Source organism: Tetrao urogallus (assembly GCF_951394365.1).
Source record: "Tetrao urogallus genome assembly, chromosome: 1".
Taxonomy (NCBI): domain Eukaryota; kingdom Metazoa; phylum Chordata; class Aves; order Galliformes; family Phasianidae; genus Tetrao; species Tetrao urogallus.
This window is the reverse complement of record NC_136813.1, coordinates 178,479,354-178,495,304: the sequence shown is the minus strand read 5'-3', so window position 1 is coordinate 178,495,304 and position 15,951 is coordinate 178,479,354. Positions and strand designations below refer to the sequence as shown.

The following is a 15,951-nucleotide window of genomic DNA, read 5'->3' as shown; positions in this document are numbered from 1 at the left end:
CTTGTGCTGCAAACTATTCTAGGCTAAGTGTCATGGAGAGGATAATGGAAATAAAACCCTACATTACCTGCACCTGGGCAAGCACTGGGCAGAGCTCATCCTTCTGTCTCTAGTAAAGTCATGTCCAGTTAAGACATGTGCTCTTTCCTGGAAGCCTCCAGTGCAAGAGGACTCCAGAACAGCAACCCTGTGCCAGACGTGGTCATGCTGCCTTGGGGGAACAGGCAGCCTGCAGTGCACTGACCCCAAGGATCCCCTTGGGCAGGCTCCTCTGGCTTCCCTGGGGAGAAACTAACGGCAGGTTCTTCACACCCTATGGAACACACCTGCTGCTCCTTCCTCATCTAGTATTAATGAGGTTTTACACATACACGCACATTGTGCTCAATTAAAGAAAAGCCCAGCTAAACTGAAAGTGTTCATACTCAGCAGAGGCTGCCTTCTTGCCAAGGAAGTGGTGATTAAAAATGCACATTCGACCCTGGTTTGAGTCAAAGCCTAATAAAGTCAGCAGGATTCTTTCCACTGATTTAAGAGGGCTTAGGATTTGGCATTTTTATGATAAACAAATTACCGAATACTGCCAAGTGCTGTGGAACTATGTTGGTCATGTAAGTAAATTAATGAAAGCTGCTGTTACCCATCAGTAAGTGAGCTATCATATTTCCTATACAGGCAATCTCACACAGATTTCAAACAGACAAAAGGTGATTTTTCAATTGCAGTCCTCTGTTACTTATTCCTTAAACTGCCACAGTTGGACACAAATGCTCTGAGATGTCAGTGACTGGTAATGGGATGAGATGACACACAGAGAGGTCCCTGCACCCTACCTTGCTCGCAGTTCTTCCCTCCATACTGCACGGGGCACTCACAGATGTAGGTGCTCCACTTGTTGACACATGTGCCTCCGTTCTGGCACCAGTTGGCTTCGCAATAGTTCCTCTGTGCTGCACAGCCTGCAATTCAGAAAAACAGTTGCATAACACAGCTTCAGCAAGAAAAGGCTCTGAGTGACTGAATCTGAGTTTATCTGCAAAAAGGAGACTTAATCAGCCTTTTTTTTCCTAATAAATACACTTGAAGGCAGTGAAGCAAAATACGGATGGCAAAAGTTTTCATGAGCTGGGCAAGTGTCAAATTCATAAAGACAAACCAATCAATAGCTATTCAATTCAATCACTGAGCTGTAAATCTCTGTAAATTAAGAGAAAATTTGAGACAAGTATCCAGCAACCACTGCAGGAGACAGCCAGATCAACCAGTGCTATGATTCAGTACCACTGTTCTCAATTTACTGTCATGTAACAAAGAAACTAATCAGGGAAAGGCAATGTGTACTGTCACACAGAGGAGTAAAGCTATTGTAGGTTTTAAACCATGTGGGAACATGCTTTAAAATGAGGAAAAAGAAATTCAATCTCAAAAAAACACTTCTTATGTCCTTTCTGATGTTTATTTTCACAGGACAAAAATTTGTCTTTAACCAATATTAGGGTAATGAATATTAAAAAAATGCTCCAAAATAAGCAAGTCATCTGAAGCTTATGCTACAACTTCCTTCTTATCACACGATCAGTGCACCAAATAAAAAACAGAATTTAGCTCTTACACAGACCTTCAGCAGGGTGAAAGGAAAGGACTTGCCTTCCTCTGTGTAAGACACAGATTGACGTGGATGAGAACGTTATGTAAATCAGAATTAATCTTAGTTGATCCAGGGACAAGAAACCAACCCAGAAATTCCAACAGGCTGCTGCATGAAACCGGCTTCAGACGTGGAAAACTGCACCATTTGACTTACAGGATAAACATAATTCATGAAAAAGTCACTATAAACAATGTCTTTTTCACGAAGTAATCCCAATGGCTTTCAGAGCAAAGTCATATTGAATAGGTAGTTATTTCTTTGTTTAAAAAAAGAGTAAATCATCTGTACAAATTCCTGGGAAAAACTTGTAGTGATGCAGAAGAGTCTAAACAAGCCCAGCGCTTTTCTGCACGCCACTTACATGCTTAAGTGTGCCCCATGCCTTGTGTGTGCATCCTTGGCACAGGTGCTGAGCACACCTTGCTCAAACAGGCGAGGTGCTGAGCAGGCCTGGCTGCAGTCGTGCCAGGGATGGGGCTGCTCACAGTGCCCACCCTTCCGAAGTGCTGTTTTACATACAGCTAGGGCAGAGAGCTTTCTCCTGTTGACTTCTGAGCCTTTGGTCTTTCCTACCTGGCAGCGTGCCATTATTGGCAATGAAACTAGCCATGTCAATTGGCTTGCTGTCAATGGAGAGGTTCCTCATGCAGCCCACAAACTGCCTGTTGTGCACTGGGAAATCTTCTGGCAAGTTTGGGACGCCGCCGAGCAGCAGAGGGCCAGTCAGGTCCAACGATCTGAAAGAACAAAGAAATGATCACTGTTTCCTGCGTGCTGTTTTGATTCTTATCTTACTGTTTCCATAAGCACGTAGATGTTGAGTTTACTTGTGTTGCCATTCACCTCCCTCTGCTACAGCAGCATTTTTAGAGGCTGTAATCAAACAAGTCTTTGGTGAAACAGCTGTTCTTGGTGACAATGCAGAAACACCATAATCTGTCAAGTAGCTGTTGCTGTATGCACACAGAACCCAATGATCTGTCTCTAACAGTGGCCAACACGAGGAAGAAAATGAAAATTATGGGAAAACATACAGCTGTGGGTCACTTCTTTCTGACTCTAGTAAGCCAGGGGCTGGCTTAGACACAGCAACAAAAGGGCTGAGGAGCTTAGACTTTCGTATAATGACTTCATAACCATACACTGCCAATTCTTTTTAAGACTTCTGAAAATTTGATTGGTGGAAATAGATTCCACTGATTGATTCCAGACTGCAAAAAGTCTTGAATTTCCTAATTTTTATGATGCTCTCTTTCCTTGGGATTCAAGAAAAGCATGTGCATATCAATGGCTTTTTTGCCATCACTCATTATTTTATACCCCTATATGTTATTTGTCATCCATTTCCTCTTTAAACGACAGGAATAATCTTTTTGGCCTTTCCTCACAGAAAAGTTTTTTTCTCATAGCTGATGAGTTTCTGTGACCTCTTCTGTGCCTTCTTCATTTCCATCTCCTTTGAAAACAGGACTGTTAACTCAAGTGATGGAAGTATTAAGCTTTTCAGCTATCTCCTTCCTAAAAATGTTTAACATTGTATTTGCCTCACTCTCCATATTTTCAAGAGTGGATTATTTTCTGGGGCCATCTACGCTGACTTCTGGTTCATTTTGGGGCAATTTAGGCACATGTCTGTGTCTATGTGAAACTGCATTGCACCAGGTGTGTGGTAACCTCCACAAAATTTCATCTGCCAAACTAAAACTTGTCAATTTTTCTTGTTAAATTGCATCTGTTTTTCTGACTTTATCTGTTTGATTGTTAACCTCACATTGCTGGCTCTTCCCTGGAGGAAGAGAATGAATGGAAAACACAAATAGAGGAAATTCTTACTTCTTTGAGCCAGTCTGAGTCCCCTGGGCAGCACAGGTGTAGTTTCCAATGAGGCTTCCGAAGCGTACGGCCACTGCTGTGTCACAGTCATCCACGGTCACCACTGCCACCTTCTCCCCCGAAGGCCCATGGGGAATTCCTAATCGCCCAATGTTGGGCTTCAAGAAGTAAATGGCACATCATACAATGCTATATACATACAAGGATTTAAACACAGGTTCCTACAGCTTAATAGCACACTTCTTATTACTCCCAAAGGGGGAGTAAAATAGGATGTGTAAATAAAATAGAAACAGTTAAGTTGACTGGCAAGTCACAGGCAAGAAAAAAACAAAATGGATGACATTAGAGGGTTTCATACACACCCAGTGTGATACATGGCATGGTCAGAAGTGACCTCAGTATTTTCCACTGCTGAACCATTTTGGCTCAAACCAAAAAAGCACTTTCTTACTTCTATATAACAAATTTTAATATATTTTGCTCTTTTTTTTACAGCTCCTCGCCTCAACTGAATGAAATCACTTGCACTTTAACATTGTTTCTGACCAAAGACAGAAAAACACATTGAGTGATGTAATATCACCAATGAGGCTAAACCCTTAGAGCAAGTTCCCTCTGAAGGGGCAGCTCTGTCAGAGGCACCAGAAGCAGAGTGCAGGTTCCAAAAATAAAGGCTGTAGTGAAAAGTTTTCTGATAACTGGGAAAGAGTTTAGCTGAAGGTTGCTTGTGTCTTCCCTCTGCAGGATGGGTACGGAAACCGTAAGAGCACTGTTGAGCCAGCTGAGAAGTCCCACTTCTCATCACAGGACAGAGATCAGCAACCCACAGAGATTGGCAAACAAAGCCAAGAGACGGATCTGAGCTTGCTCACACAGCCACTTGGTGCAGGCACTCAGACTGACATCATGGGTGGGGTGTGAAGGACAGGAAGAACGTGTATTTTAGAAAAGCAATAGAAGCTTGGGCTTGCCCTGATCTCTGGGTTCCGCCAGACAGCAGGAAACTCCTGCCTGCCCAACCGCAATGTATTCTGATGAACAAATGTGGGCACCAAAACTAGAACTATCACGCTCAGCCTCACAACCTCACTGCAACCCTGTGCACAGGAATTGTCACCCTCACTTCAGCAACTACAAAAACTGGGGAAATTCAATGATTTCAGCAGACAGGAAAGCCGACAGGACCACTGAGAATCCAAACCCAATCATCCCCACCGCAGGCACATCCTTCATCTCTGGTATGTATCCACTAATTTCCCACTGCAGGGGTACAAGATCTACCCCACATCACTGACAGGAGACCACATCTGCTGCACAGACACTGAACAGCCTCAGGAGACATCCCTCTCCTGGAGGGGTGTGTCATTATGGTGAAAAAAGTGAGCAGATATAAACAACAGCATGATAGCCTTGGTGAAGAGCAAAAAAATTGCGTGAGGAACACTCATTTTCATGCTGGCTTTGCTGCCGTTCCTCTGTGAGCACAGGGACGCCTCACAGGAGTGAACAAGTCAGGATCTGACCCAGACAAGCAGCATCACTGGAAGCCAAGGTATACTTTTAGATGTGTTGATCAACAAGGTTTGTAATCACAGCGACATGGAAGCTAGCCGGGCATTACACTGTAGTTTGCTGTACATCCACTTTAGAACACACATGGTTCAAATGGTGTGCTGAAATCCATTCTTTGTAGATCAAGCAAGGAAGCAGTAAGGAGATGAAAGCCAATTCTTTCTGCTACAACTGTACACACACATAAATACATTAAAATACTTAAAATCATATCATCATCAGTAAAGACAGCGAGATTTATTTGTAAGAGTAATTACCTTAACACATAACAAACTTTTTAAAAAGATGTTTCCTGGTGTCAGTTCCAGTTGGAAAGTATTTTCCATTTCCTCTACTTAATGTGAACTAATGTGATCACACAGTTTGGCAGCTATACAGTATAAGGTTTTGACCTCTCCTAACTCACATGAAGGCCGGTTTTATTTTTCTGATACTCCCCAGGCTTTGGTGCTGCCTAGTTTGGGCAGACAGGAAGCACATATAGTTGTGGCGCTGAAAATATTACGGGGAGAACATTAGTGAGCAGCTTCTCAAAGTAAACGAAAAAAACACATAAAAAACAAACTAGCCCACAGGCAGACATTCCCTTCCAAAATTAAAATGTTTACGTTCTGGGTGCTACTTCTATTCATTCAGAGGAATGATTTGATTAACATTTATGTTCTCTTGCTTCACTGAAATAATCTATTGTTTCTTACATGGGAGCCTTGACAAAGGAAGGGTATTTACTCTCAGCAGGAGGGCTCTGCCCAATGTTAATCAAGAGTGCAACCTGATGAGATTCATCAGTTTGCAGCTGCTCCTTCACAGTCAAGCAGCCACAGTGGTAAATGGATTTTTTTTTCTTCTTTTATTTAACATTGAAATTGCAAAGTTTTTCTTTAGATGCTGACTGGTAACTGCAGTGCAGACCTCTGGCATCTCTTCAGCTCTGATGACCACACAGAACCACAAGCTGAAGAAAAATAAATGAATTACTCAAGTGAATGAAAAAAAAAAACCTGTACGCAGTACAAACCATCCTTAGTTCAAACATGTCACGATTTTCTGAACATGCTAAAAGTCCCATTTGATAGAACTGGCCAAAAATGGAAAAATACGCTGCTGAGAAAGAAAAGAAATTCTTTGAGTGATTTAATGTGATCTGGGCTTCTTTGTTTTACACGTGTCATGTAATACACTACTCATCTTCTCAGGACGCAGCTTAGGGAATGTCTTATATCTGAAATGTTGCAAATAAAAACGAAAGACTGGAACTGAGGGATCCTAAGTTAGGAGCTCTTGCAGAATTTAATCATGAAAATGATTTTATTCATTTAATATTTTGATTAGTATTATATACCATTTTCTGGTGATTTTAAGAATACCTAGAGTACTATGAGAAAATAATCACTTTGAATATGAGACTTAGAGAATTAATCACACAACAGAGAACTTGGGATCTAACGTCAAAAACTTCTACTACTGGCTTAGAAATTCCCAGTTATTGATGATGGAAAAGTATGGAAGAATTAATTGTATTAATCAACTATAAAACTATTAAGAACCATGGCATGGTTAGAAACACAAAACAATCACAATGAACAGTATAGAATATTGTGGATAATTCTGATTTCATTTATTAAAAGTAACTTCAAACTAGAGCTGATGCACATTAGTGTGGTCAGGGCAATGGAAAACTTAACAGACCGAAAGGGCTCATGAAGGCTAGCAAAGGAAAGCTGGGAAGAGTTTTGGAACTGAGAAGATGAAATCTCTGCAATGGATGCAGTACAAGAACAAATGGGTAAACGATGCCCATGAGTAATGTAGGCCAGAAATCACCAGATGATACCCTGCCTTAGGAGGGGTGATCTTTGGGAGAGTGGCAGGGGCAAAAATTATAAAGAAGAACTTAATTTGTTTGGAATTAGAGAAGCTCATGTGAGCAGTGAGCTGACCTGTGCTCCTAAGAAAATTAATCATAGCAATTAATGCTTACAAAATGTTCAATAAAGGCAATACCGAACATTAAATGACAGCACAAACATCTACATTTCAAGCATGATCTCCACTTCTGTGGAATATTACTGGAGCAAGACTGATCCTTAACAGGAGGAACATCTGGCAGAAAACAGCATCAATTCACACTATTATTTTCTGGAAATGTGTTCAGAGAGTTAAAAGCCAGACTTTCATCTGGGCCCTTAGCAGTCCTTTCTGCCTGTCAGCCTCATCTCCTGAAACACCACGCTACCCTCGAAAGGCACGTTTCACTAGTGTGCCAATTCTGCACTCATGAGTAAATGTTCAGTGTGGTGTACAGGAATGTACCAGCATGACCCCCATTAATGGCCATGCAAGTCACGTAGCTGAGTTCCTGCTCACGGAACTGAAAATTTAGCTTGCGCTGCCCTAAAGACTGCCTTTTAACTTATTGCTTGCCCAGAAAGAAGCTGGGATTCAAACTTCAAAGACCACATGCTGAAAAAGCGAGTAGCAAGGAGAGGAACCAAGCAGCGCCAGAGAGAACCTGGTCACCCTTCAACAAAGCACAAAAGAATGTGTATGTCCTGGGCTGAAAACAGAAAAAAATAAAATAATAATTAAAAAAAAAAAAAAGTTGCAGAGCATTACCATTATCATCATGTAATGATTCTTCAAATATTTGGTGTACCCCATATTAAAGACTGCTGCATTCGTATCTGTGCTTGTCTGTCATAACTGTACACGGAGTAATGAGAAGGAAGCAGGGCCCTGACACATTAAAGAGCTCCCTTCATTTTTCTTTATCTATAAAACAAGACAAATCATATTCATGCTCCTCAAACCATGGCAGTAAGCACATAAAATAGTAAACAATGGCCACTGTCGGGCTGTAGAGGTGCTGCTTCTGCTCTGCCACCTGCAGGCATTTCCTCCGGTCGCAGCTGATGACAGAGTGAGAAAATGCCACTGAAAAAGTACTGTACTGGAGATGCCAGATCTGATTGTAGTGAAACCCAAGTGTGGAGCAATGAACTGTTTTGACACCATCCCACAACCTCAACAGAAAGAAACATATGTAGATCCTCAAAGGTGCCTGAAAAAAGCTGAGAAGCTTAATCTGTGAACTTGTGTTGTATAAATGGAGCCGGATAGAGGAGAGAAGGTCATCAAAACACATATGTTTATAGTTTGCGTATCTACTGCACAAATCTACTCCCATTCCACTTAAAACATCAGAGAGAGATTCTGATATATCTCAGTTTCATTTGGATCCTTTCTTATTTTAAAGTAAATATTTAACTGCTGGAACTCACATAGTTACTTATTAAAGATATGGATGTTCTAATAATGCATAGTGAATGGAAAAGACATACAGATTGATGGATAATGGAAGCCTTGTTCTGTATTCTTAAAACATTTATGTTCCATTTTTACATTATAAATAATACTGTTTTCAAAAGTCACAACGCAAAATCACTGCAGAAATTTAAGCAAATAGTCCATCTTTGGTAGATTTATCTTGAATTAAACCAGACCGAATACACAGAAAAGTATTGCAAAGTGCCAAAGTTTATTTAGACAATCAATAGCAGCTATGAGGATTAGTTCTCTGGATCTTACCCTGTATTAGTTAATCCATAAGATCACAAAATCTTTGAATACCTTGAGTTGGAAGGGACCACAAAGATTACCTTGTACCACCCTGCCACCCGCTAATTCAGGCACCAGATCAGGCTGCCCAGGATCCCATCCAACCTGCTCTTGAACCTCCAAGTATGGGACATCCACAGCTTTTCTGGGCTGCCTGTTCCAGCACCTCACTACCATCTCAGCGAACAAGCTTTCCCAAACGTCTTACAAACGTCTCCTCCACCTGGAACAATCTCCATCAAATTCCATTCTCATTGAAAAACTTGCCATTTGACTTCTTGCAAAGATGGAAAGAGCGATAGTAGAGCATTTTTGGTCAGCCACAGAACAGTGTTCCTTCCTCACGGGTATTTCCTGATCTCACGCTCAAAGCTGTGCTCTGCAGTCCCAGCCTTGGCCACAGCTCCTTCCATGTGTCCAGCCGCCCCATTGAGCCCAGTGAAGGGGCTGACAGTGGAGGAGAAGACTTGGCAGCAGACCGCAAATATGGCCAAGACTTTGAGATGGAAACTCCTGAGAATGAGACCAAACTGATCTAATCATGCTTGGTATCAGGAGAGCTGTTTTTCTCGGAGGATATATATAATGCCACATGCTGTAAATGCCTTTCCTTGGCTCACTGTACTCATCAAAAATCTGTTTTAGAAAGTTGGCCTTTTATCCATATGCTTTGTGTGGCATGTTTTAATATGCAGAGCTTGGCTTGTTTGTCTTTAAATAAGTGCGAATCTGTAAAAAGAAAAGCCATCCTGAAGACAGTGCCAGCCTTTCAGGGTTTCCAAGAGTCTGCTTACTGGACAATAAGTTACCCTTCTGTTTTTGTTAATCAGTAGCTAATGATTTATTGACTGTTATGAATGGTTAAAGGTTAAAAAGAATCTGTTTCCTAGCTATTTTTAATACAAAACAACACTCCTCTGCATTGTTAACGTGCTGGTTCAAACCCCATGTTGCTCAGTGCCTCACACCACTCCCTTTGGGGTTCTTTTCTTCCCAGCCTTTCCAGCTACAGTGATAATGGGGGAAAATGGAGCCACCAGCAGTGGGTCCCGTGGGATGCTGCTGCTGGACTGTCCCCCTCCTGGCTCCCTGGCGCTCATTAGGCCGCCCGCCAGCCCCCCGGCCCCTTCGTTAACCCCCGGCCCCTGTGCTGCCATCCAACGCCTAGAAGGCAGCGAGCCCCTCTGATTCCCAGGCAATGCTGTGCTGCTTCACTGGTCAAAAAGCTCATTAACTGCCTGCCGCCACGCTCTGCCTCGGCCAGCAGCCCCTGGCCGGCCCCACGAGGAGGATAAATAAATAAGCAGGAAAAAACAAACGCACTGGCCAGCAGGAAGGAGAGAAATGCCAGTGAAACTTAGTGCTGTGCTGTGAATTCTTCTGATCAGCTGGGAAATTCTACATTAGGTTAGATTAAGAGAAACCATTAATGTTGATCTCTGCTTTTTTCCAGTTTCCCTCTAGAGATTCCCAAAGCACCTTTTAAATTAGTGACGTGAAGAACAGAAAATCTCTTACAAACATCCACTGGATCCCTCCTGATGAGTCACCAGGGAAAAGCAGGCCGCATCATTTCACATCAAACCCTCGTTCCTTTGATGTATGCATCCCCTTTACTCTCTGAATATTTTAATGGCATTTCTTTATACAAACTTGGCTCAAGTCTATAGAGAAACATGAGAGCCTGTGACAGTGAAAAGGAAAACCCCAAAGCTTCCCATCAGTGAATCAAAAATGCAAATGCTGAAAAGCCACCAGACCAGTTTCTTTCCTAGGCAAACTCCCTGCAGCATCAGTAGTCTGCATTCAGGCTGGGCTGTGGGGCTGAGCGGGTTTTACTGGCCTGGTTTGTTATCTCCTTTTTGGCTGCATCCAGCAGGCAGGCTTCTCACACAGTCAGGGGACGTGGCACATGTGAGCAGCACTGCTCTCAGAGCTGTAGAGATGGAGCGGCCTCATGTCCCACCTCATGTCCCACCATGTAGCAACGGCATGGGGCCTCGCCGCAGAGCTGTCAGGAGCAATACGCATGCACAGCTGGCATCCAGAAGTACTCCTTGTATCACAGAGAGTGAACAGCATCTTCACAAGTCCCATACAACTCCTGCGAAAGCATGCTCTTGGATTTGACTAATTTTGGCCCCCTGCAGCCCCCTCCTCTTCTCTGTTGTGCCCCTATGGCTGTGCCCCTTCTCCCTACCCTCTCTTTCTCTGAAAATTTTTTTTTGCCTTTTTTCTGTCTCCCTCCCTTCCACCTGCTCCCTTCACAACATTGTTCTCCTTCAGGTGCTCCCCTCTCCCACTTCAGCAAATCTCCCTTCACTATTTGTCCCTACATCACAGTACAACTCCCAAACATATTTTGCTGTCTATAAATAAGTATTTATTACATCCTACTCATGCATCCAGAACAAAAACATCACTGCTGTCAGGTTGCGGGTAACACCTAGAAATAGTACAACACAGCCAACTCTCTCCCTTATCCTTGTCCCAGGCGACATCTTGCCAATGCTGGATATTAGGAAAAAGTTCAGGTTGGATACTAGCAACAATTTCTTCTCAGAAAGAGTAGTGATGCACTGGCTCAGGCTGCCCAAGGAGCTGGTAGAGTCACTGCCCCTGGAGGTGTTAACAACCATGTGGATGTTGGCACTGAGGGACATGGTCAGAGGACATGGTGGGGATTGGTTATGGTTGGACTATATGATCTTAGTGGTCTTTCCAACCTTAATAATTCTATGATTCCAACTGTGCTGTGGCTTAGTGCAGGTGTCGGGGACACAACTGGGTCTATCAAACCCAGGAGTCCCACACTGCCATATGGACCATGTGAGAGTCTCCCAGGCCCTCTGGTCCCCAGGTAATTGCAAAGCCCTGCTTCCCCTCACTCCACAGACATGCAAAATGCCTGAAAAGTTCACCAGGAATTAGTGAGTTACTATAGTTTTAGTGTGTGATTAAAGGGAGATAGCAGTGCACTTCAAAGTCCTGGCACTGAATTCCTGAGGTGCCATTTCAATGACTTTGCTGAAAACAGCATGCCGTGCTAAATCGGTGTTTCACCCCCTCCGAAATAGAATAGAGGGTGAAAATGTTCCTTTGCAACAACAAAAAGGACAGAGGCATTTTTTGGAAGAACAACGTACTTTGTCAGAAACAGAAACGCACAAAAAATAGTGGCACTTGATGAAGGGAAATAAATGGTTGTCACCACAGGTGCGACCCTAATGACTGGGACCCAAACCTGCCAAACCTGAAGAAAACTATGTGATGTCACAGCGTCACTGAAAGCAGAACTGAGCATGTCACGGCTCCCAGTACCCATTTGGTAACCCCACTGCTTGTTCCCCATCTCTGAACAGCAGTTGGTTCCGCAGGGCCCAGCCTTCAGCACAGTACCAAAGCTGAGGCCTGATGATGAGCTGAAGACCCTCCAGCCTGCCACCTTCCTGCCTCTTCAGCTTTCAGAGGATCTGAAAATCACCTTTTGGGGAGATGCTATTAAATCTTCAAGGAGAATTGTGATGCGAAGGTGCTAGACAGCCCGAGCCAACCCTGGCTGCCTGGTGCCAGCTTGTCCAGGGCTGTCTGCAGGGCAGAAAGCCCAAAGCCACGGGGACCACACAGCTGAAGCCCAGCCAAGGGGAGGGGTGGACGCAGGCTTTAAGCTCTGTTTGGTTTTGACTTCAAGACTCTCAGTGCAAAAATCCTGGGTAGTGCTTTGGAAACGTCCCTTTTGCATGCAAATATAAAATCACTATCACAACAAGTATGTAAGGTGTTGCTTGCAAATTCTGCCAGAATAATGTTTCAGAAGCACCGGGGAGAGAAAGACAGCAAAGCATTCTGTACTGGCCTGGCCCACTTCCTCCCTAACATTTCTCCAAGCTGTTACAGATAGCTGAGCAATTCAGGGCTGGGGAGCAGGACACACTTTGCATTTCAATGACCCTCAGATGACTTTCACTGCTTTACACTTTCATTTCCTGAGACACCAATCTAGAGGCCAGTTATTTGTTATTTTGTGTCAAGGCAATGGAATGTCGCTCTACAGCCAAGCCCTGATTTCCTTTCTCAGGTATTAATCATTTTTCACTTATCCTTTACCAGAAAAAAAAAATATATATATATCAACAAAAACAATTACTACTAATTGAAATCTGCAAGAATAAATATCACGTTCTGCAAGAGCAGGTTGGCTGGCCCCATTATGCCCACTAAAACCTGCAACCATGCAACCATGTCAGAGCAGGACTAAAAAAAAGTACACATGAGCGAGACAACCCTGCAGTGATTTCCAGGAGGGTTAGGAGAGAAGGAATGGTTGTCACAGGCCAGTGCAAGTCGTGCTAAGGGAGCGTTAGATGGATGTGGAGGACTGTAAGACTGGGACCATCCCACAGCAACACTTCTCCTGCCTTCCCAACTCTCACCCCTCTCACCTGCAACACAGAAGATGGGGCTCTGGATGGGTTTTCACAAGATCCTGCCCCATTTTATGAGTGAAAGGAACTGATGCTATTATCTACTCATGTTTTTGCCTAATAAAACAGAACTCACCACAGAACCATTCAATCCTGCCCCAACAACATTGCTCACTTGAGCTAAAATTTTCCCTTGGAAAGGGAAAAGCTGACATGACTTAAAGATTTCAAAGGACGGTAAAACCACCAGAACTTCGGATAGGTAACTGCAGATTATCTACCTTACCTGTTAATGATGTGTGTTATTCCTAGAATTTGTCAAGCTTTAGTTTCTGTATACCAAACCAATGATCTTATCTAGGACTTCCATTGACAATCCTCAGGACTTCTGTGGAAGCTGTTGAGATGAGGCTCAGCAAAGATGGGAGTCTGAATCATGAAGAAATGACTCATGCACTGAGCTATTTCTGCAGAGGTTACCTTTACTTGTGACAATTTCAAAATTGAGCTTTGAGCATGTAGGAAATGACACGTTTTACATTCAGACATGAGGTACATTTTATGTGTTTGACTAGAACAACATTTTGGTCTTTGTAAAATCCTGGCCTGCATTCAGCAATGGAAAATCTGATTTCTTTCCCTTCCTTTGGATGCTTGTAATTTTAATTGCTAAGGACTTTTTCTTTTTTTTTCTTTTTTAAATGGCTATGCCTGCTAGCACCAAAACCCATTGTACAGATACATAATGCAAGTGCACAGAAACAAATTCCTCTAATTCAAAGGTCATACCCATATTCAGTGGGTGCCTCCAGCAGTAGCTACCACCATGCTTTAAGAGCATACAAATCCACCCACCAAAAGCATAAAAATCTACTCATTCAGGAATTTCTGTTCTTTTAAGAAAGTTGTCAGAAAAGTACCATGATAGCATTTGACTTGTACTGGCAACTCTGTAAAAATTCCATGGCCTCTTTAGTTGGAAAGTAAATTAAACACACATGCCTCTCCGGCCCTGAATGGCAAAGCAAGTGAGTTTTTCAATGGAATAGCTTTTCTTCCTTGTATAACTAAAGAAACCCCTCCTTGTGAAATTAGGCGCTGTACTTAAGAAGGTAGCCACTGACAAATCTTTACTACAGGTAAAGAAGACTGGACTGCTGCTCTGTCCCCTATGTTTTTGGTGTCCTGCTTTCCCATGCTTAAGCTATCATGAAAACTCACGACGTTTTCAGTATTTACAATGCCCTCCCTCCCCTCCAAAAAAATATTTGCTTAACACTGCAATTAATGCCTTGCATTTTTCACCACCAGGAGATGCCAAGAACTGCTGGACCAGGACTGAGCTAATCACAGGCACTGTGGACAAAGCAAGTTTCTCTAAGACAGAATTCAACTCTGGAGGGCCCACACCTGATCAACAGTGGCAATATCATAACCTTCAACAACTGCTTTGTTTACTTACAAAATCTCCCTCAATCCTTTAACAAATTAGTCTGGAAGCCACCAGGAGGATTAACTTCAGAAATTCTCCCTCAGATTACAATTATGTCTGCTCAGATGTCAGGAGTGACAGCCATTTACATAAGCCGTATCTAATCTTTATTGCAAATTACATTTCCAGCAATTTGACTTGTGTTAGATCTGTCTTTTCAACAAGAGCTCCAAAAAAATGAAAGGGAAGGGAAAGGAAGCCTCTCCCCATTGTGGGAGGTGCTCTCAGCACAAGCTGTAACACCCAATGCCTATCCAAGGATTTCATCGTCAGCCAAATTTTCTAACCGTTCCAAGATAAACAATACTGGATGGCATCCTGGACACCATAAGGGCAAAATCTTCCAACCTTGGTCCAATGACTGGTGGCAGCAAGGTGGTTTTTGTCCAGGGAGCTGGCAATCTCTGTTCAGCAGCATTTGCTTACCTCATCAATCACTGGGGCAGCTGGCAGCCTCATCAGAGGGCAAGTCGAGGCTGGGCAAACATTGCCTTCATTCCAGACAGAGACAGGGACAGAGACAGGCAATGGCGGGGCATGGAGAGGTCTGTGCTGAGCCCCTGTTCTGTGCTCTGGTTCACCTGTTAGCCTTGGGACAGACCCAGCACTTCTCACAGGAATTACTGGTCCCAAATAAAGAATAATTCTGTTCTCACAAGAGGTGAATTTGTTGTCACCAGAGAACAGCGTGCTTTCAGAAGATGAGAGACCTGTGCCTGCAGGCCCCAAAGGCACCTGGCATAGGGCCACACAGAGCAAGGCTGACTGTCCAGGTTGCTGCATTTCATCCCACCCTACTCAAAATAAAGTGCTACATCCATCTCCCTAATGCAGATTAACACAATGGTTATGTGCAAGCACAGAGGTGGAACTTCATTTTTAAAAGGGAACTTTTGCCTGTGTCTGCTGAAGTCCTTTGGAAGTGCTCCCAGTCCCTCGACACTGGCTCTCAAGAGCCAAAACAGAGGCTCTGCTAAAATAAAGGCAGCGATGACTGTTACAGGTTTGCTATAAAGATAATGAAAATCCTAAAGATTATTCTGATAATGAGTTGCAGGCATAACATGCAACAGAATGAGAAAATGCAGGAGTTGTACAAGACAGAATCTGGGAAGAGCTCGCAGTTGCAACACGGTCAGTAGGTACTGCACTAAAAAGGCATGTTCCAGTGTGTGCTTACCCAGCCTCTTCCTTTCGTTCAGCCAGAAGGTGCCACTGGGCTGGGTGTCTGGAAGGTGCCTGTGTAGAAAAGCCATTCTGGCTTGACTTTGTCTCTCCAGGATGACTGTGTAAATCACATTGTCATTACTATCTCAAGGTCTTTGCTCCCTGTCCATTACGGGAAAGCTTTACCTTGA

General features: G+C 43.3%; 1 protein-coding gene across 1 annotated transcript in view; it reads right to left on the bottom strand.

The window, feature by feature from the left end:
- Positions 1-15,951, bottom strand: part of CELSR1 (cadherin EGF LAG seven-pass G-type receptor 1) — a gene marked incomplete at both ends in the record, with an annotated part of 157,028 nt that overhangs the window by 42,269 nt on the left and 98,808 nt on the right. The window contains 3 exons of the mRNA XM_079549141.1: positions 834-959; positions 2,225-2,388; positions 3,485-3,642. Coding sequence (XP_079405267.1) covers positions 834-959; positions 2,225-2,388; positions 3,485-3,642 — 448 coding nt within the window. The remainder of the gene's footprint in view (positions 1-833; positions 960-2,224; positions 2,389-3,484; positions 3,643-15,951) is intronic.